Source organism: Zeus faber, assembly GCF_960531495.2.
Source record: "Zeus faber genome assembly, chromosome: 9".
NCBI classification, from domain to species: Eukaryota; Metazoa; Chordata; class Actinopteri; order Zeiformes; family Zeidae; genus Zeus; species Zeus faber.
In genome coordinates, this window is record NC_137197.1 from 33,790,453 (window position 1) to 33,813,556 (window position 23,104).

The 23,104-nt window shown below is 43.6% G+C and overlaps 1 protein-coding gene across 2 annotated transcripts in view; it reads right to left on the reverse strand.

Annotated features, from left to right (window-relative positions):
- The window catches only part of LOC307235395 (kinase suppressor of Ras 1-like), a 32,062-nt gene that overhangs the window by 4,685 nt on the left and 4,273 nt on the right, over positions 1-23,104 (reverse strand). For both annotated transcript variants that reach the window (XM_080007475.1, XM_080007476.1), the window contains exons 2-12: positions 17,986-18,133; positions 15,829-16,249; positions 14,055-14,188; positions 13,803-13,872; positions 12,702-12,785; positions 12,562-12,623; positions 7,971-8,083; positions 6,143-6,317; positions 5,579-5,630; positions 3,060-3,114; positions 1,194-1,442 (exon numbers count right to left, since the gene is read on the reverse strand). In XM_080007475.1, coding sequence (XP_079863601.1) covers positions 1,194-1,442; positions 3,060-3,114; positions 5,579-5,630; positions 6,143-6,317; positions 7,971-8,083; positions 12,562-12,623; positions 12,702-12,785; positions 13,803-13,872; positions 14,055-14,188; positions 15,829-16,249; positions 17,986-18,133 — 1,563 coding nt within the window. The remainder of the gene's footprint in view (positions 1-1,193; positions 1,443-3,059; positions 3,115-5,578; positions 5,631-6,142; positions 6,318-7,970; positions 8,084-12,561; positions 12,624-12,701; positions 12,786-13,802; positions 13,873-14,054; positions 14,189-15,828; positions 16,250-17,985; positions 18,134-23,104) is intronic.

The following is a 23,104-nucleotide window of genomic DNA, read 5'->3' on the forward strand; positions in this document are numbered from 1 at the left end:
GTGTTTAGCCTGTTCTCCATTCACTCTGTCTTTGTCAGATTATTGTGTGTGTTTGTGCGTATGGAATTGTCTGTCCTATCCACGGTGCCGTACCTACTGTGTCGATTCTCTTCCTTAAGTCTCCGGACCCTGATTCCCTGCCTGTTCCTGGACCCTGATTTCCTGCCTGTTTCCCTGGACCCTGATTCGCTGCCTGTTTTCCTGGACCCTGGTTCCCTGCCAATAAAAATGCCCTTATACTGTTCCCCTGGTTTTGACCCCTGCCTGTTCTTCAATAAATCCTTTACCCTTGCACCTACTCCTGAGCCTCCATTGTGTCCGTCATTTGGGTTCACCAGACTACAGGTACTCCTCACTTAATGACCGAGTTCCGTTCCTACAGCCAGGTCATTAAACAAATTGGTCGATAAGCGAGGATCCGTCTTATTTCACGGTAAGGGGACGTGGCAATTGCGAACACTAGTGTAGTGAATACTGCCTCTGGCCTGGCGAAGAACCTGTAGACAACTTCCCATGACATTTCACTGCAAATGTATGCTTGTATGTATATGTATGTGATAAATAAACATCTTGAATCTAGAAAGTTAAAGGGATGTTATTTTGTTTGAGAGTATTTTCTTTATAATTCATTTTATTATCATTATTTATTATCTATTGTTATTCATTGTATTACATTTTTTTTTCAGGAATGACCTACAAGAGACATTTTTTTCAATTTGATTAAAAACAACATTTGCACAATAATTACAGCCAAGTGGTGCTGTCTTCTTTTTTTTAAATTCTTGAACAACTGATTTATTAGCCTGCCCTAGACTACTTGGTCATCTAATTTATTTTTATTGTGTTTATTAAGAAAACATGTATTTAAATGTTGCCTTCATCTTTTTAGTTTGTTTAGAGAAAAAAATCAAGGTTCAAATCAAAAATTGTCCATTGGTTTGAAAAACTCAAGATTTTAATTTTAGGTCAAATCGTCCAGCCCTACACAGTGGTAAGAATGAATCTGGCTCAAACCTTTATCCCAAGAAAGTTGCATCCTTCCTCCCCAGTTGAACAACCAGACAACGGGAAGTTCTTTTGTCCACTCTTTCTTCTTAGCGTGCCTAATTGCTTTGAACTTTCTCTTTCCCTGAGAGTGTGCTGCTGTCTTTACTCCTTGACCTAGTATTAAATGTAACTTCATCTTGGCTCACCTTGCCAATGAGCTCTCCGAGCTCAAGTTGCTCAAAAGGGATGTCCCACTCTTTGAGATAGACACTGGTTTGGCTGGCTTTGCGCGAGATTGGGCCCCTCCAGCGGCTTCCAGCTCTGCGGCAGCTCCTAGTGCTGGGCAGGTCGTCCAGCGCATCTTCAAATATCTCGTTGGGGTAGTCCCTGGCTCCATCGCAGTGGTCGAACCCTTCCTCACCCCCTCCGAAGTACCGTTCCTCTGCTTCCCCTTCCTATTGGAAAGAGAGAGATTCGCACAAGAACAAAATCTAATCGATAAGATAGATATGATAACATAGGACTTGTTAATCTCCTTGAGGGGCAAAACTTTGGAATATGTATTGCACACATACATGTATTGTGAATATACTGTATGTATATACAACAATGGTGTATGTTTTACATGGTTATTGCCTCTTTTACATGTATTTCATACATCAGCAAAACATAGAATAAAGTAATAAATAAATAAAATAAGTAAATCATTTGTTTCATGAAATCTTTATGAAAGGAGTCATAATCTTCTGGCATGGTCTGTGAGAGGTCATGTGGAGTAAGTTCATTTTCTCTCTGTCCAGGCTAAAAAAAAGTATTGGCATGACTCTGAAAGTGTTAGATCTGCAAATGATGACTCATCTGACCCTTATATGATGAGGGTCAGATAAGTTTATAGGAATGAGTCATATTGATTATAATACTTTCATGTGAGTTCTCTCCATTTTTTTTCCATATCTTGATGTTTTTGATTAATTACTACTACGTGTGGAGGAATTGTTGTTCAGGTGTGCTTTTTACTTCTTTACTTTGATCAGTAGTTTGTCGAGACTAATGCAGCAGTTCAACAATTTGCTTCTTCACAAAATATAAAATAATTATAACAATAATAAATATAGCTGCAGGCTATGGGTTTGGTATAGGTACACAGGTTCCAGTTTAGTTGTGTTAGGTACGTAGCGCAACTTTCCGAATGCAAATAACCATCCAGAGACGTAAACCGGACTTGTATAACATCGGTTCCTGATGTCACAACTGGAAGTTTCCAACAATACGGTTCGATTTAAAACGGACTGAACAATGCATGTCCCTCAGACATTTCATCAACTTTTTTAGCTTTTGGGCCTAAAATTAGACGGACACGACTTGGACCCGTTGCGCTGGAGCTGTTTGGACACAAACACGGACACATGCAAACACATGCTTTGGACTGTTTGACTCCTACAGTTTGTGTTGATGTCTGGACCAATCAATGTGCACTTACGTCACTGCATGTTGCTCTTCTGGGGTTCAGTTTAATTATCCCTGGGGAACGGTGTTGTAAAAATTTTAATCATTCATGGATGACGCAGTGCGGACACAAAAGAAAAGGTTGGTTCCTCCAATGGTTCTTAGAACTTCCTGTGGTGCGAAAACTTCTTCTTTGAACGATTATAGTTTCCTGGGTTTTGTAAAGCAGCATGAGTTTCCTTTAAATGCAGCCCCGGCTCAAGCTGTCTACGATTTTGTTCTCGCAAGTGGCTGGAGGGGAATGAGTTCCGAAAGAGGAAGCTTGGACTTACATAACTTTGGATCATGATGAGCGGCCCATTCCTGAAACTAATGAAATTACGACAGTTTTTCACAAATTTTGGCTCCAAAAGTAGATCGATATTCATCAAATTCGAACAACTAACTCAAAGACGTCTGAAACGTCCTGGTTCTAACACCTCAACCGTGTCTGTGCGTACTGCCGTTTGTTGTGTTTAAGATACTTTTAGCCCAAAAAAATATATATATATATTTTTTTAAAAGACGACAAGCAATAACAATAATCCGTGCTGGACCCCTAATAATAATAATAACTGGGAACTCACCGTGTGCCTTTGCTGCCCTGTGAGCTGCATCTCATTAGTGGGTGACTGTGGAGCGCTTAGAAGGAATCAGAAAAGTTTCAAATCACTAAGTGCAAGCCACAAAATGTTCCAATTCCCTACATGGCCCTTGAATGTCTTTTAAAGCAATACAGAGGTTTATTGCCTTGATATACACTAAGTCCATATACTACCACACAATTTCCCTGTGGCTTTTTTTGTTGCTGTGTGGAAAAGACACAAGAACATAATATTTTTGTTCCTGCTCTCCATCATTTCCATCTTAAAACCACATTCATGACTGAAATGTGAAATAGGTTGAAATGGCCCACATAAATATATATTCTCAAAATCCTTATTGTGACATGGGCAACAGTGTTGATTTTGTTGACAAAAATGTAAAAATATTTGATAATGGTCCCCCCCACTATTTGGCGTTTTTTTTTCCAGGTGATTAACACAAGACGAGTGGGGCTCTTGAATAAAGAATTAATAAATGTTTATTTTTGTTGACGTGATGAAACGAGACCACAATGTTAGTGGAGTATCAGCCATTCAAATTGGCTGAATGCTTTTTATAATCATCCATTCGAGCATTATTCTCTGAATTGTCATCAATGCCAATTCTCTCAAAGAAAAGTAGAGTGCAAAACAGAATGCACAATTGCAGTTGACATAGAAAATCAGCATCACTGGAAGTCATATTACAAAGCCCCACGAGGTGGTGCCAAACCAATAACTCCATACACAATTGGAGAACAGAAAGAAAACACCATTGATCAGAGCAATTCAATTTGAAATACTGCAAATACATGCACATTTGCTCGCAATATGATGCAGATATCAGCATCGTATTGGGGGCAAATGTGCATGTATTTGCAGTAACATGCATGTATTTGTCTTCCATGGTATTGGGGAATTTGTTATGGTTGAAACACATCATTTGTATTTGTGTGTTTCCCATGAACTTGCCTTTTCAAAGACTGCCTTGGATTTCTCTTTTTTTGCTATATTTGATTCTGATGGACGACTCTTAGATTTAATTTTAAATGATCTGGGCTCTACTGATCATCACTCCCAGCGAGGTGTACAGAAAACATTGGCATACCTAATGAGCTAGAAATATTGGAGTGATGAGCTTGAATTCCCCCATTGGATAGAAGAGTACAACAAGGAGCGCAGCAACACAGCAAGCAAAGCAGGCGGCAAAGCAGGCAGCAATGCAGGTAGGGAAAGAGGGATTGGCTGCTTAAATAGGCCGGCCCATAAGGGCGTGGAAGTGTGTGGCGCCATCAAGTCGTCTGACAGAACTAGCTCCGCAAGCCACGCCTCATTTGTCTAGAGAAAACATTGAATACAAAGCATGAAACCCCCGAAGAAGGGGAGGAGAAGGACTTGTGGCTAAAACAAGACTGAAACTAAATAGGATGAAAATCATTAAATGTGATTAAAATTAAAAGCACTTTCATTTTCTAAAGAATAGGACTAAACAAAATCTAAAATACCAGTAGCTGCCAAAAATTAAGACAGCTGGGCGATCAATTTTCATGTACTTGCATAGAGTGGGTCAGTGTTTTTTTTATACTTTGGATAAATATTTTATGCTGGCAAATGGTGACCATTGCAGCAGCTATTAAAAGTCAGTGGCGGTATCTCGATTTATATCCAGGTAAAGGATAAATATTTTATGCTGGCAAATGGTGACCATAGAAGCTGCTATTGAAAGTAAGTGGCAGTATCTTGATTTATATCCAGGTAGTCTGATTCACACCAAAAATGACAAACGTCAAGAACCGGAAGTCCATTTATTCCTATGGCGATTTAGACTTGAAAAGCTATGACTGGCTGCAGTGCGGAATTTCCGCGCCAATCAATGCGTTCAAATTTTTCAACTCATGTGACTAGTTTCGGTCCCACTGCTATTGGAAGTGACATCGGTCGAAAATATTTGGAAACTGGGCTTAAAACTAATTAAATAAGTTACAAATAAAGATGTCATAAACATTGACGTGGGAAGCCACCATATTGACTATCAATAAATATATTTTTATATAAGTTTATTGTGTGTATTTTGTTTTTCACACTTTGCAAACACTTCAAAAAGGAAACGTTAAACTCTCATTCATGGAGCATGGTAAATGTCCAGCAGAGCAATTTACTCGCTGTTGTACTGGAAAAAAACAACTCCCATTTTTCCTGACATATTTTGTGATGCAAAACCCAGAAGCCGAGTCCGATAGCCACTAGGGGGGGGGGATCCGGCTGTTGGATACGATTACACATTCGATGTGAATCAGACTTAAGGATCACATACAGCCAAATGTTGTTAAAAAACGTCCATATCGATAGAATCTATGTACAACATCTTACAAAGGGGTGATACCAAGTAAGCAAAATAATTTACTTGAGACACATTCATACCTAAAATTGTATGTATGAAAGACTGTCAAATAATCAACTTTCTCAAATACTATATCGACACAAAGAGTCACATTCGCTGAACATTTGTTGTTGTGTCTTACCCAGGCTCGTGGCAACCATCAGCTTGTAACATGTATAAAGGAGTGGGAACTTCTATTGGAACAGAGAAACAGGGAAAAACAAAGATAATTTAGGACTAGAGATGAGAGGCAAAGTTTCCTCAGATAGAGCTTCAAGATTGTGTAAATGCACATTCAACAATGTTTTGGCAATATCCAATGAGACAACCACTAATAGGTGTTTTTGGTATGTTGTTGAAAATATTGCATTTTGGTTTTTGTTTTTTTTAGATAATGAACAATTTCCTCCAGAAGATGGTTGAAATCGAAACTTCACATATTATTGAAAGATCTAATATTGAGATCCAACATGGTTTAGAAGACCTAACCATTTAGAAGGGGTTCCTCAATATTAAACCGTTCAGTGAGGCTGTGCACAGTTATAAATAGTAGTGGTAGTGGGACCAATATTTTCAAAAGGCCTGGGCTGGGAAAATCTAAACAGAGCTTTAGAGAATGATCTTGTAGAGGAGCGATAGCTAAATAAAACAAAAATAAAAAGCAGTAACCAGCCACAGAGCCTCTAATTCATCTTCTGAGGCTGACCTGGGAATGGGAAGGAGATATCCCGGGAGGCCTGGGGTGACAGATGAGGTGGAGATGTGGCATCGACACTTGGGGGTTTGATCTCTTGGAAAGAGGCCGGGGAGGAAGATGTGGAGGAGGTGGCAGACGATGGATTACTGCTCGAGTCCATTTGGTTTAATGTCGGCGGGGGCTCCTGGACGGACACACACACACACACACACACACACACACACACACACACACACACACACACACACACACACACACACACACACACACACACACACACACACACACACTGAACAACAGAATACAGTGGAGCCTCGTTTATCTGAACCCCCCCCCCCCCCCCCACAAGGGTCACCTAATGGGGGGGGTTATTTAACCCAACCAACAGATATAAACATGCAAACAACCTATATTATTTACTCACAATGGGCCTCCTTCCTGAATATGTGCGTAGAAATGTTCTTAAGGTTGATCTGCAAAATCACCAGCAAGGCTAATTAGCATAAACCATACCTTGATTTCTCCATACAAGGAAGTTCCTGGTGGCGCTCAGAGACAAACAAAGAGGAAGAGCCCAGTCGTATAGTGCACTACAGTATGTAGGGCACTGACTGATTCAGGCCCTGGGGTTAGGGTCTTCTGAAAACACATTTTCCCCCCTCTTAAAAAATAAAAATAAAAATAAAGAAAAAAAATAATCTCTATCGACACTAGACCTCAAAAGCCATTTAAAACACTGATATAAGCATTCCAGGCCAGTAGGAGGGAATAATATCTCATACATCTTGATGTCAAACACCACAGAAGAATCATCATACACAATACTGTATGGGCACAATTCCTAAAGTTGGAGAGACTTTTAAACTTTTAATGGAGACACCGAGGACAACACAACGGTCGTTGACCATTGCTCATAGGTTCCTGACGCATGCACTAATGCGAAAGTTGAGGTCATGGCATCAGTGTTTAAGAAGATGTGTTTTACCCGAATATATGGAAAATGTGTATTCCTGGAAAGCGTTTTCCAAAAGGTTCCAAAACGCTGTTTTGATGTGGACGGGAGACCAATACACTACATTTTCAAAAATAATCCTTATACCTGTGGACAGGGGCTCAGGTTTTGGCTGTAGTGCGGTCAGATTAAATAAAATTTAAAAAAAATTAAAAAAAAGATTTTTCAGTTCAGAAATTGAAGGTTTATAAACTGAAAGTAGGAGGCTGTTTTGGTGTCTGCAGCCAGAAAGCATGAGAGCATGCCTATGCACGATTTAAGCACACATTTGTGTGGCTCATTGTGAGTAAATGAGGCCCAATGTGAACTAAAAAATCTATACATGAAGCTTTGTTTGAAACAAACATCTGAGCACCTGATGAAACATTGAACACTGAGTCCTGCGAAGTGCATTGATAAGAAACCCTAAAGTTTTCAAAATGCTGCAGGGAGTGGTTTTGGCGCCTTCTGCAGCTGAAGAGAGCCAGCACTGGCATCCAGAAGGGGATGCAGCTGCAGGAGATTGAGGTAATTATTAGAGTCTTTAAAAAGCTGTGGTGGTTTTACTCCTCTCCGACAGCGAGGCTGGAAGTGAATGGGAATTCACTTGCACCCTATGTTTGTGACATATTTGTTAAGTCTTGTTAATTTTTGCTTAAATAAACATCCAGCTAAGGTTGTTTTTGTTCTACCTGCCTCCTGGTCCATCTCTATCCTGAAATCGACAAGAGACTTGTTACAACAATCATTTGATATTTCTTTAGTGCTTTGCAACTGGTTGAATCAATTGGTAAATAGGGTAGATAAACGACAGTAGAACATTCTGAGGCCCCCTCTCTCTCTTACCTTTTTCGTTATCACTTTTGGTAAAGTCCCAAACTGGAGAGGTAATACTGCCGTGCGGGCAATTTGATTGTTGATGTCTGAAGGGACTGACTCAGCCCTGCGGATCCTGGGCACTGACAACCAGAGCAGAGAGTGAAACAATTCAAATTAGATTGTGCATTTAGAAGGACCCAGTTCATTATTCATACATCTATGAAATACAATCAAAGGACAACAAACATTTGGTCTACTGCAAAAACTCCTTTAGGCGTCACTGTATTTCTTTGAAAACGGTGAAGACGTTTCCTCACGGATCAATTCATTGAAATAAATATTGCATTAAATATTATTACATTTTAATATATGAAAAATGGCAAACTACATGCCAATACAATATATCGTAATTTCAACAAAATAGAAATATCACCTTTTTTTTCATTATTCAGAAAAAAAATCTGAAAATTGATAGAAAAAAAAAAAAGGTCATACCTATTTAAAAAACATGCGTAGCTGCACTAAATCATATTCAATAATATTTGCAATTATTTATCATATTTTTCAATGCATATAAAGGTTACACTGATTTTAACACAGGACTGTGTCATCTCTGTATCAACTGTTTTGAGTAAATTACACACAAAAAACCTCGAATGTAAATATATCAGATCTTCATACATGGAAAATCTGTGTTGCAAAGGAAAAAGCCCCAAAGACAGCGCTACACGTCTTAATTTAACTTAAAGTGGTACTCGATGGATACATAGTGGATTGATTTATTGATTGATTTATTTATTTATTTTAATTCAGCACGTTTTAAGAAACAGCTTTTCCATATATTGAATATGTTTTGTGTGGGACTCGTGTTTCCATTGTTGGTGGGGTCCGGCATCGATCGATCGATCGATAGATCGATAGAGTGCTGGACCGGCCAATCAGAAGCCACACTGCAGGACATGCTGAGTGACATCGACTGGGCCATGTTTCGCTCCACCCCCGATGATGTCAGCGAGTTTATGGAAGTGGTGAAGAACTTCATTGATGATCTAGTGGAAAATGTGGCTCCCATGGTTAGGGTGCGATACCGTGGGTTGACAAATCCATACAGGACGCACTGAACAAGCGCACCGCTGCTTACACGGTGTCGGGGAACATGGACGATTACAAGGCGGCGTCTTACAAACTGGGGAGGGCTGTGAGAGAGGCAAAGCGTCGGTACCGGGAAAGAGTGGACTCTCAGTTCCAGCTGTCTGACACCGGCCACATGTGGCAGGGATTATGGACTACAGAGGCAGAGCTGCCACCACGGTGGAAACTGACGCTTTAGCATTAGCCTCCTGGTTAGCACAACAGAACCGAGTTCTGCCACCGGAGGTGAGCGCACACTAAGCATCTGCATCAAGTGCAAGACGTGAGGTGGGCTCTTAGATGCTGATATACAGGTACTCACTTAACGACCTACCCGTTTAATGACCGTTCAGACCTACAACCAGATCTCTGACCAGTCTGTATTGTGCTCTGCGTACAATACCGTGGCGTGCGTGCTGCGGCGTCTCATTGCGCATCACCGGTCTCAGTCTCTCGTTCCAGCATTCTGTCAGTATTCACTACACTAGCATTCGCAATCGCCACGCCCCCTTACTGTGAAATAACACGGGTCCCCGCTTATCGACCAATTCGCTTAACAATCTGGTCGGTTGTTAAGTGAGGAGTACACACACACACACACACACACACACACACACACCCCTTTCGGGTGAAATTTCAGGATGAACCTAAAATGCACTATAACTTTGACAGGTGAACTTAATTTGACCTTCTCTAAACTTTTGAATGCACATGTCCAACTGTTCAATGTTTCAGAACTTTTTGCACAACTTGCTGTTCTCTAACAAGGAGCTGAACGGCCAATTTCATGAATCGTTGATCCATGAATCGATCAAACAATACATTTCCTGGTTCAATTAGAATTGGTATTTAAACAGTCCTCTTCATCATACTGTTCACATTTTAACATCATGAGACCAAGACGACACCTAACAACTGATCAACAGTACCTCGCCATTGCAAGTCTTCAAACAAGATGTTCTCAGAGGGACGTGGCCACTGAGCTTAGAGTGTCACAGAGTGTCATCAGCAGGTTGCAACAGAGATACAGAGAGACTGGAAGAGTCACAGAAAGGCCACGTTGATGTAAATGGTTTTGAATGGTCTGACGTGACACTTGGGTGCCTCTCACCTCCCTTAAATGTGCCTGGAGTTGAGTGGCATTCATCATCCGGTTCCGCAGGGCACTGTTCACAATGAAGCGGTCATCAGTGTGGGATGTGGCCAAAGGACGTCCACTTCTTTGCCTTTCTTTGACTCTTCCAGTCTCTCTGTATCTCTGTTGCAACCTGCTGATGACACTCTGTGACACTCTAAGCTCAATGGCCACTTCCCTCTGAGAACCTCCTGTTTGAAGCCTCGCTATGGCAAAGTACTGTTTATCAGTTGATGTGTTGTCTTGGTCTCATGATTTCAAAATGTGAACAGCATGATGAAGAGGACTGTTTAAATACCAATTCTAATTGAACCAGGAAATGTATTGGTCGATTCATGGATCAAACACCTGTTGTGAATTTTGCCGTTCAGCTTCTTGTGAGAGAACAGCAAGTTGTGCAAAAAGTACTGAAACATTGAACAGTTGGACATGTGCATTCAAAAGTTTAGAGAAGGTCAAATTAAGTTCACCTGTAAAGGTTATAGTGCATTTTAGGTTTATCCTGAAATTTCACCCGAAAGCCGAATATCCCTAACTTTTTGTGAATAGTGTATGTATGTATGTTTGCACAGCGCAGCAGTTCAGAACAGCAAGAATCAGCACACCCCCAAGCAGTCCATCACCTTCGTCAGAGCTGGGGAGAGGGTACAACATCAGCCACGCTCCTCGGGTGAGCTTCTTGCCACTGCAAGGGACTGGCACCTCCAAGTCGATCTGGGAAAGCAGCTCAAGTTCCCAGAACACATCTGACCACTTCACTCCACCCAGACATGGTGTGAACATCGGAGTCTACAAAGCAAGTGGTCATAGTGGACATTACTGTCCCCTGGGAAGACCGAATTGAAGATGCCAATGAGCGCAAAAGGGCGAAGTATGCAGAGCTGATGTCTCAGTGCATGAGCAATGGCTGGAAAGCCCGTGGCAAACCAGTCAAAGTTGGATGCCGGGGATTCGCTGGCCAGTCATTGCACCGAACCCTCAAACTTCTTGGAGTTAAAAGGACAGCTGTGCAAAAGAGCCATCAAAAACATCTTGGAGGATGCTGAAAAAGCCTCACGATGGCTGTGGGTCCGGAGGGGAGATCCGTGGAGTAGCAGGCCACTTGGACACAAGCCGGGGACTGATCACTCCTGGCTGGGTTGCCCGGGTGAGGCTGTCTGATGATTAAAGACTCGAAACACCCTATGACCCCGAGCACATCACTGAAGACGTGTCCAAATAGCACCCCATGGTGTATTCACAAACTAAAAAATAAACATATCTGAGGATGCGTTCAGAGTACGTACCTCATGAATAGTCAAAATAAATACGCTACCTGCTAGTTCTCTGGACTTCCTCTTCTTTTTCCTACCAGCTAAAAAAAAAGGGTGACGTACTCAGTCATTTATTGTGGAATAAACGACTCATTAAAACACTGTTGTTGCCACGTTATTCTCCTGCCATGATTATAAAAAATAATGCTGGCAAAAGAATGTCTTTTTCCCCAGTAAAACCACACGGTGGTGCCCACTTAAATATGGCTATTAATTGGGCTTAGATTATTCTGTTTTATCCAAAGTTGACAATTGATAATTGGTGTGGGGATGGTGTGGTTTGAGCAGCCACACCTGTCCTGGGTCTAGGTAACTGGGCCCAGGAACAGTGTGGCTGTATACCCGTTGCTCATTGATTGGTCTAATGAGCAACAGGTAAAAACCCCTATCCCCATACACACAGGAGAGAAGCCCTTGTCATGACATGCTGACAGGTTTGTTCCATCTTGCCTACTCGCTACAATAAACTGATGTCTTTTCAACCCTATCGCCTGTGACTCTGTGCCGGAGGGCCCTGAAAATGCCACTCAGGTGGCGTGTGGCAGGCAGAACTGCCACAATCGGATTTTGGGAAGAAAAAAAAAAAAAAAGTGCTCCGCTCTCCCTATGGTCGTCTCTCTTTGAGAAATGGCCCGACCATCTAAACAGGGGTCTGTGAGGTTGGGGACCCCTCTTTTAGTCGATATAATACAGCTGTTTCCAACAAAATCTCCATGCCCACTCACGTAAAAACAAAAGAAAAATACACATGCCTGATAAAAAGGTTACTATGGACATCAAGGGACAGGTGCTTGGATGGCCAGGTGCCCTCAGATGAAAAATTATCAATTAGCAGGTGAGGCATAGTTTCTAGAAAATAATTTGTAAAAAAATAATTACAAAAAAAAAAGTGGTGAGTGTCAAGTGGAATTCTGGGACTTGTACGCACACAGACGATCTCACGGATTTCCAGTTTGAGGAAAACCTTCGGCAGGTTCCTCCTTAGAAGTGATTAAAGCGGAATTACTTGTCACTCACAGGAGTGACAAGTAATACTTACGTGTGAGAAATGATATCCGACAGGAGGGTGCATCTTTGGTGCATTTGTTGTGGCACTTTAACCTGCAGAGAGATGGGGTATCAGTAAACCAATAAAACGTGAACACACAGGCTTGTGTGTGTGGCGTGGCCATTGCTTACTTGCAGTGTTTGCACTTCACTCCAAATATCATGCTTCTATGACACACCTGGCATGTTTGAGACAACCAGGATTTAGTCGTGAACCTGTGGCACAGTGAGCAGGAAAAAAATGAAAAGCATGAATAAAAGCCGTCCATATATAATCATGTCACCTATATCATGTACGTACGATCTTTTTTTCCTTTTATTATTTTTTTTTTTTACCCACACAACTACCCACACCGTCTGCCTAAGTATAAATACCTAAACATGAAAGTACTTGATATTAAATAAAACAAGTAGGAAAAGTGAAATTACTTGTTCTGCATAAATATTTCAGGATACATTTTGTTTCTTTATAAGTTGTTATCCTCCACTATTTACAAACTTTGGTTTACTGCTTGAATGAAAAATGTTAGTGGAAAAACGGTTACTACTACTCCAGGATGAAAGTGTTCCTGAGAGGCAGCTAGAAAAGACGCCAGCTGACAGTAGATTACCGCGGCAGCATGTAGCTGCAGGATGATGCATAGCTATTCAGCGGTCCGACCGTCTTACCTCCAAGCGACGTTTATAGAAGCTAAACTCCAACAGCAAGTTTTTCGCTTACGTAAGCCACGGCGTTGTGGTTCATCGCAGTGTAATCCAAACAAGATTTCGGGAAAATACACCCGTACCCAGCAGTGATAAACAGCAGATTTTCACCTGCAACAGTAGCTAACAAGCAAGTGTGACAACAAGTGCAAAAGTGAACATTACAAGCACTCAAAAGAAAGTTGAGACTTTGAAGGATTAAATTATTTTACCATACAGTGTGTTGTCAGGCAGCACAAGTTTGAAGAAATGGTTTTAATTGAAGGTGAGGGCATGTTCCAGCTTGGATGATCTGACATCACAATTTGCCAACTGCCATGTTTCAAAAAGAGCTTGAAATGTTCAACTTCTGATTGGGTTTAGTTTCAGAAATAACTAGGTACGGCACTAACAATGGAGTGGCTCCTCAGAGCTTGAAAAGGTCTCTCTCTCCCATACTGCAACCTAAAGCAACACAGAATAATCTATAAGCAGTAGCACTCAGAGAATAGATGAAGAAAAAAATAAATAAAATAAATTGTGACCCACCTGTGCGTTACCTCTAGGCCAATGTCTCTTCTCATTGTCTTGGGAGAACTCCTGTACATGGCCAGAGTGTCTGGTAAAGAGCATTGGAGAGAGCAAGGCGGAGAATGCTGATATTATAGAAACAGGCCTTGGGGGAAAAAAAAAGACAAACCAGATAATATTTGGTTTGTCTTTTTTTCCCAGGGTCTGAAATGGCTGAATGTAAATGTGATGTAAAGACTGAATGGACATTATATGTCCATTCAGACTCACTCTCAGAGGGGGTATGGATGCCGGGGCCAACCACAGGGTCAAAAAGCATAGGGGAGTTCACTGCTGGGTCCTCAGGGTTTCTCCCATTGCTGTTCATTGGGACGTTGACCAGCAACTTGTTCCTTTTAACAGCCCTAACAGCATAGAAGGTCCTTCATATCAGCGCATTATGATGAAAAGCAATTTCATTTTGATCAATATTGTGGTTTGAAATTTCACTGGCTTTTTATCATAATATATATTGATCTTTTCCCTCTGTAATTATCATTACACCAATCAGCCACAACATTAAAACCACTGACAGGTGAAATGAACAACATTGCTCACTTCATTCCAATGGCACCTGTCAACAGTCAGTTCTTGAAGTTGATGTGTTGGAAGCAGGAAAAATGGGCAAGCGTAAGCATCTAAGCGACTTTGACAAGGGCCAAATTGTGATGGCTAGACGACTGGGTCAGAGCATCTCCAAAACGGCAGGTCTTGTGGGGTGTTCCCAGTATGCAGTGGTTAGTACCTACCAAAAGTGGTTCAAGGAAAGACAGCCGGTGAACTGGTGACATGGCCACGGGTGTCCGTGGGCTCATTGATGCCCATGGGGAGCAAAGTCTAGCCCACAGAAGTGCTACTGTAACACAAATTGCTGAAAAAGTAAATGCTGGCTATGCTAGAAAGGTGTCACAACACACAGTGCATTGCAGCTTGCTGCATATGGGGCTTCGTAGCTGCAGACGGGTCAGAGTGCACATGCTGACCCCTATCCACCACTGAAAGTGCCTACAGTACAATGGGCACTCGAGCGTCAGAACTGGACCATGGAGCAATGGATGAAGGTGGCCTGATGTATCATGTTTTCTTCTTCATCATGTGGATGGTCGGGGATTAGATTTCAATCCGATCGAGCATCTGTTGCATGTGCTGGAACAACAAGTACGATCCATGCGGGATCCTCGCAACGTACAGGTCTTATAGGATCTGCTACGGCTTGGTGCCTTGATACCACCGGATACCTTCAGAGGTCTTGTGGAGTCCATGTCTCGACGGGTCAGAGCTGTTTTGGTGGCACGAGGGGGAGCTACAATATAAGTTATTAGTGGTGGTTTTATTGTTGTGGCTGATTATTTATTGTTGTTTATTGATGTCAAAACTTTTTTTGCCAAATTTATATTTTAACAGCGTATCACTATAATGACTGATACAAATTTAGACATAATTATTGTACATGACGAGTACACCAAGCAGAGACTTTTGATAATGCTTGACAATATTTTTTTTTCATAATATTCAAGATATTATTTCTCACACACACACACACACACACACACACACACACACACACACACACACACACACACACACACACACACGGTTAAGCCACGGTCTGCAGATGACGGTGCTGGCCTCTTCCTGGCGAAGCTCAGCTGCCCCAGGTCCGCCTAATCAGCTCCATTAGCGCTGATTGGTCAGATCTGGCTGGAAGCGCTTTCTTATGTGTTGTTTTTTCTTGCGGTGGGGATCGCGTGGTGCAGGACACTGAAATGCCTGTGGACCAGACCACGACCAAGGAGAAACCCGGACACTGATTATTCCTTTTTATTTTATGTTCCCATTTTGGCCAGCGAGCCTTTTTCTTTAGGATTATTAATGAAACTCTCACTATATCGGCACCCTATTGCCAGAAACACTCCCACACTAAGCTTTTGGGATTTGAAAATGTGTTATTAGGTTAGGGTGAAGTGGGTGGGTTAGGGTGGATGAAGTCCAATGAGAGACCTACTTGTTGGGACTGGGCTCCTCGATGCGGTTAACCAACTGGGACTCCTGGCTCTTGCTTCTTGTCAATGCAAAGTTTGGAAGGAGCTGTAGCAGCTTGCGGGACGAGGAGGGCGGCGTGCAAGGGGATTTAGCGGTGTGCCTCTTGGAGAGAGGGGCGACGGGGGGCACAGCCGTTGAGGAAACGAAGGCGTCCAGCATATCCTCCGTGGACACAGAGGGTCTCTGGCGGCCCAAGCAGGGTGCCACCGATATGGAGATGGACTGGCCGTGGGCGCTGGTGTGTACCATAGTGCGGAAGGGACTAAATGGAGGGATGTTGGAGGTGTAGGGGCCAGGGGAGAAAGCTGAGCTGGGATGAAGGCTTAAGCTGCCTTGCCAGGAAGGCTCAGAGTTCGAGGACCCCACATCGTGGTGGTCATCGGCTAAAGATAACAGTGGAAAATAGTTGCAATCAAGTTCCGATTCTACCTTGAAAATTACCAAGTGCAACTGGGTAGATATGTTTGTGATATAAAAAAAATTACGATAAGTAATGTTAACTTGCTCATTGATCAACATATATATCAGCAGGGTGTTGATCAATGCCTTTCAGTTGCCAGTCAGTTATCTTGATCCTCATTCTGGCGGCTGAACCAGATAGTGCACATCCCTAATATATTAGCAAAATGCCCTGCAACAACATCCCTCTCTCTCAACCTGAACATTTACTGTCTGCCTTTACCACTCTAATAAACGCAAAGAAATTGCCCACAAGAACAGGCAATCAGCACTAATCCCCTCAACCCCAGCCCTGTCAATCTACACCCATGAATCATTTAGTTTCTATAGCTTGCTGTAGCGGTCACTATTTTTAGTGTCACAATGATTGCACCTTTAAAAGGCCTATAAACGGCTAGAACAGATGGTCTTTTAAGAACAATGGCTTGAAGACCAAAATGTACAAGGTGCACAGAGAGACGCATTAACATTTCTTTGTCTGAAGCATTGATCTCTGCATCTCTTATGCAGTTAATTTGTGAATTTTATGACAGTCTGCTGATATTTTTTCAGACAAGCAGTTCTCTAGATTGATAGAGTAGGTTCTGCAGTGAGGACCACACTATGTACAATAGGAGATAAAAAAAAATAATAATAATAATTAATTTGTATTATGGCCCTCAAATGATCAGTTGTGGCTGTCAAATTGGTCATTTGCTACCCCAAATTAATATTCAGAGGCCTACAAGAAGCTCTTGGGCATCCCTACTTTAGTTTTATGTTTTCCTATTAGATTTTTATTTTATATAAATCTTTTTCTGTTTAGTCTTGGCACAATTTAGAAAATTAAAAGAAGGCATACTGTTCTGCAAACAGCCAGTGAACTATATGGAACAAATGGGCAGTTTCATTTGGACTCTGTGGCAATTCTGAATACAGTTGCAAATCGATTTTTCAACCCAGGCCATATTTAAATGTTGGTTCCCAATCACTGATAACTGTTCAATGTCCAACCTCACTGAACAAGCTGTTGCTTCTCACTGTGCTTAAATACAGTCCAAAGACTTAATTCTCCTTTTTGAAAATGGGATGCTCACAATAAAGTAAGACCTTTATATGATATACTGAACCAAAACTGCATTTCCTCATGCTTTTGGGAGATTTATTGACACTGCGCTTAGTTAGAATAATTGCAAAAAAAAAAAAAAAAAAAAAAGTGATATTACTGTAATTCAAAACAAGTTTAAAAAATACACTAAGACGTGTGGGACTATAACATGTGTTTCCTGTTATTGAAAAGGGCATTTCGGGAAGCTTAAACCTTTCCCTCATTGGACTGCATTTAAGCACATGAGAAGCTGCAGCAGAGCGGCCCATTTCTCAATAGTATAGTGTTCAGACGGGTTGCACTCTTAAAAGTTATGAATGATTGGAAACAAAATTTGAATAAGGACTGAGAAGAACAATGGTGAAACCTGACCTTTAATGACAATAACCTTAGAGGGAACACATTGTTCATTTAAGGGGACACTAGACTCTCACTAGTTTGACGGCGTGATAGTAGGAGGACACGCAGTTTTAATTTGAGGTAATAGGCTACTACTTTGAAGGAACAATTTATCAATTTTTTTCCCCCCTTACTGCGGCTTCCTCCTACTGGCATCACATCAAACAGTCTCACCTTTCTTAGTTGTACCCCTGAAACAGGAAAGGGCAGTGGCGAGGTGTGAGCACTCGTCCGTGCTGGAGCCCAGCCTTTTCATGCCATCCCGTGCCTCGCTCCCGGGCATCTGCAGTGACGCATCCAGGATCAGCTCTGCCGGCACAGCCTGCGAATGTGGAGGAAGAGAGATGCATTTCATTGATTGTGATTGTTTCACACCGAACGCGTAATTGTATCCAACAGTTGGATCCTCCCCGATTCTCCCAGTGACCATCAGATGAACTGCGTCTGGGTTTTGCATTGCAAAATGTGTCAGGGAAAATGGAAGAGCTTGTTTTTTTCCAGTACTCAAGAGAGTAGTTTGCTCAGCTGGACATTTACCATATTCCATGAATGAGAGTTTAAAACTCCTTTTATATTGTGTTTGCAAACCGTGTCATAGCTTTTCGCATGCCTAATACAACTCTCCATAGGAACTTCAAGTTGGTTCTTGTCACTTGTCATGTTCAGTGTAAAGCAGGCTTTAGATTGAGAGGTCAACTATGGACGCATCGAGCACTTACTTCTTTAGGAATTGACAAATGTGAATTTCTGGTTTCTGATTTGTCAACAAAATAAGATTCAAGCAATTGAGAATTGAAATCTGTCTGATTCCAACCCAAGGCATTCCCACAATGCATTGTGGGATATGATTGTGCAGCATAGTTTGCAGTGTTTGCATTCTACGATATTTCACCTGATCTAGTATGTCAGCCTGGTACTTTTCTGCATATGATCCAAAACAATATGTGCCGTTTTTGACACGTCCAAAATGTATTGTCTACCATGACTTGTATAAATCCTAAAACTGAATGGGATTTTGTCTTGATGCAACCTCAAGTCACCACGCAAAAGACTGCGCAGGTCAACACCAACTGGTAGGACATGCAGGGCAGTCTGTTACAGTGTATTACAGTCTGTACATATAAGCGAGTGTGGCCTGTCTGGCCTGAGCCATTTTATTGCGATGTGTAACCCCAGGAACTTACCCTACTACTTCTTGCTCCAACAGAGGTCCATCACCTCACTTAAAGGAGCAATAGACAACTCCTGCAAAACAACATGAGGAATGTGTGGAGTGGCATGAGAACCATCACTGGGTTCCAGAAGATGGGTGGCATGGGGTTGGAGGGCCGTGCGGACCGGGCCAATGAACTGAACCTATTTTTCAATAGGTTTGATACTGCGGCCCATCCCCCATAAGTCTCTGCTGCTGGCTGCTCAACAACAACTGCCACTTTATCTCCCCCTACTCCTTACAGACCCCTTGTTTGCTCCTCACCACCTCAATTCACACCCACCTACTCCACCCCTCCCCCCTGCTTTACATCATGTCCTCCACAACCTGAGGACCCCACCCCTCCCCCAACTGTCACCTCTACAGTGTCCTTCACGCCTGACCTGGTGAGAAGACAGCTGACGAGACTCCACTCCGGCAAAGCTGCAGGCCCCGACGGTGTATTACCCAGGGTGCTTAAAGCCTGTGCCCCCCAGCTGTGTGGAGTACTCAGTCAAGTCTTCAGCCTGAGCATGCGCCTGCAGAGGGTCCCTGTGCTGTGGAAGACGTCCTGCCTCGTTCCTGTGCCGAAGACGCCGTGTCCCAGCGGCCCTCAGGACTACAGACCGGTGGCTCTGACGTCCCACATCATGAAGACCTTCGAGAGGCTCGTCCTGGAGCAGCTAAGGCCTATGGTCAGGCCTTTCACTGATCCACTGCAGTTCGCCTACCAGCCCCGTCTGGGAGCTGAGGACAACATCATCTACCTGCTGAACAGAGTCTACACTCATCTGGACAAGCCGGCGAGCACTGTGAGAGTCATGTTCTTTGATTTCTCCAGTGCTTTCAACACCATCCGTCCGGCTCTTCTGGGTGAGAATATGGCTGCGATGCTGGTGGAGGCCCCCATCGTGTCCTGGATTGTTGATTACCTGACGGGCAGACCACAGTATGTACACCTACAGAACTGTGTGTCTGACAGAGTAGTCAGCAACACTGGGGCCCCACAGGGGACTGTCCTCTCTCCATTCCTCTTCACCTCAGACTTCAACTTTTGCACTGAGTCCTGCCACCTTCAGAAGTTTTCTGATGACTTAGCAATAGTTGGTTGTATTAAAAAGGGTGATGAGAGTGAATACAGGACTGTTGTGGGCAACTTTGTCACTTGGAGTGAGCTGAACCATCTGCAGCTCAATGTGACTAAGACAAAGGAGCTCATAGTGGATCTGAGGAGGGCAAAAACACCCGTGACCCCTGTTTCCATCCAGGGGGTCCCTGTAGACACTGTGGAGGAGTACAAGTACCTGGGGGTGTACTTTAATAACAAGTTGGACTGGACAAGAAACACAGAGGCAGTCTACATAAAGGGCCAAAGCCGACTCTATTTCCTACGGAGGCTGAGGTCCTTTAACATCTGCCGGACGATGCTGAGGATATTCTATGAGTCTGTTGTGGCCAGTACGATCTTCTTTACTGTCACATGCTGGGGCAGTGGGCTGAGGGTCGCAGACAACAACAGACTAAACAAACTAATCAGGAGGGCCGGTGATGTCGTAGGAGAGGAGCTGGACACCCTGACGACTGTGGCAGAGAGGAGGGTGTCCAGGTTTCAGTCCATCTTGGACAATGTCTGACACCCTCTCTACGACACAGCAGAGGAGCACCTTCAGCAGAAGACTCCTCTTACCCAGATGCACCACAGAGCGCCACAGGAAATCATTCCTGCCTGTGGGCATCAATCTCTACAACGCCTCCCTCAGAGAGTCAGACACCCCCTCTCTGTAACCTGACCTCAAAACACGGACTTCCACTTCTGCACCTTCTTCTTTTTGCACATTTTAACTGTACATTTTACACTTTACCATTCAAGATTCAAGATTTTTATTTGTCACATACATATACATACTTTCATACATATATGCAGTGAAATGTAATGCAACGCACCCGGTTGATAACACACAATATGTCCTAGGAATTTTTTTTATTTCTAATAGACCGACTAACTGACTCCTAAAACGTAATACAGTAAGTTGAATACTTATAGAATAAAATAAAAATATATAGAATAAAATAAAAGACTAAAAATAAAATGAAATAAAATGGAATAGATAGAAGGAATATGCTTATGTATATACAGATATGTGCATTTAAAGTGGCATGTGAATTAAAGTGGCATGTGACTGTGAATAGTGTGAGGTAGTGTTTGGGATAATACAGCACAGTATACAACAGTACGGCGCAGCAATACGGCATCACGAACAACCCTGAACAGTGACACAGTATGCGGTACAGTATACTACATATAGTACAGTAGGTAGTGGAGCCTATGTGTATGGCTCAATGAGGACCCCTGGTGAGGTCAGCATTGACAGTTCTAATGGCTTGCGGGTAAAAACTCCGTCTCAGTCTCTCTGTTCTCGCTGTGTGACTGCGGAGGCGCTTGCCTGACCGCAGCAGCTGGAACAGTCCGTTGTTGGGGTGATGAGGATCCTTCATGATCCTGCGGGCTCTGCTACTACACCTCCTGGTGTATAACTCCTGCAAGGGGGGGAGGGTAGTTCCAGTGGTACGTTCAGCTGAACGCACCACCCTCTGCAGGGCCCGCCTGTCCTGAGCAGTACAGCTCCCAAACCAGGCGGTAATGTTGCCTGTCAGGATGCTCTCCACTGCTCCAGAGTAGAAGGACTTGAGGATCCTCACCGAGACCCGTAATTTCCTCAGCTGCCTGAGGTGGTAGAGACGCTGCCTTGCCTTTCTCACCAGAGTGTCTGTTTGTAAAGTCCATGTTAAGTCCACTGTGATGTGGGCTCCCAGGTATTTGAAGCTGCTCACCCTGTCAACAGAAGTCCCATTAATCACCAAGGGCGTGTGCGTCCTCGATTGTAATCCTCGCCTAAAGTCCACAATCAGCTCCTTAGTTTTACTGATGTTCAGGTGTAGGCTGTTGTCCTGGCACCAGAGTGACAGGTCAGCCACCTCCTCGTGGTAGGCCTTCTCATCGCAGTCGGTGATCAGGCCCACCACGACGGTGTCGTCAGCAAACTTGATAGTGTTGGAGCTGGACCTGGCCACACAGTCATGTGTGTACAGTGAGTACAGTAGGTGGCTGAGGACGCAACCCTGGGGGGGGATCCTGTATTCAGGGTGAGGGAGCTTGACATGTGCTTCCCCACCCTGACCCCCTGCGGCTGGGCTGTGGGGAAGTCCAGGATCCAGGCGCACAGCGGAGCATTCAGTCCGACCTCCATCAGCTTGACAGCCAGTCTGGTGGGGACTATGGTGTTGAAAGCTGAACTATAATTGATGAACAGCATTCTCACATAGGCCCCCTTCTGGCCATCCAGATGCGTGAGCGTGGTGTGCAGTACCTGGGAGACCGCGTCATCCGTGGATCTGTTTTGCCGGTACGCGAACTGCAACGGGTCCAAGGTGCGGGAGAGGGGGGCGCAGATGTAATCCTTAATCAGCCTCTCGAAACACTTCATGACCACCGAGGTGAGGGCCACCGGACGGTAGTCATTCCGGCAGGCAGGAGAGGTGATCTTCGGGACAGGAACGACAGTGGACCTCTTGAAGCAGGACGGGACCACTGATTCAGCCAGGGAGATGTTGAATATTGTAGTTAGCACCGGAGCTAGCTGGTTAGCACAGGTATTCAGTACTCGTCCAGATATGCCGTCTGGGCCCGCAGCTTTCCTGGTGTTCACCCGCATCAAAGCCCTCCTGACCTCGTCAGGGACACTGAGAGTGCGCGCTCATCCCCAGCGGTGTAACTCCAATTAGCCGGCGAGCTAGCGGTGTTGCTGCCAGACTCGAACCGCGCATAAAAGGAGTTCAGTTGGTTGGCCAGGGAGGCGTCCACACTCGTGGCTGGGGAGGAGCTGCTCTTGTAGTTTGTTATTGTTCGCAGCCCCTCCCACAAGCGTCTTGTGTCCCCCTGCTCCATCTGCAGCTCCACGGTGTCTCTGTGCGTCCGTTTGGCGTCCTTCACCGCCCTCCGCAGATTGTACGACGCCGCTTTGTAATTGTCCATATTACCAGATACAAGACCGTCGTTGTAAGCGGCCGTGCGAGCATTCAGAGCGCAGCGGATGGATTTAT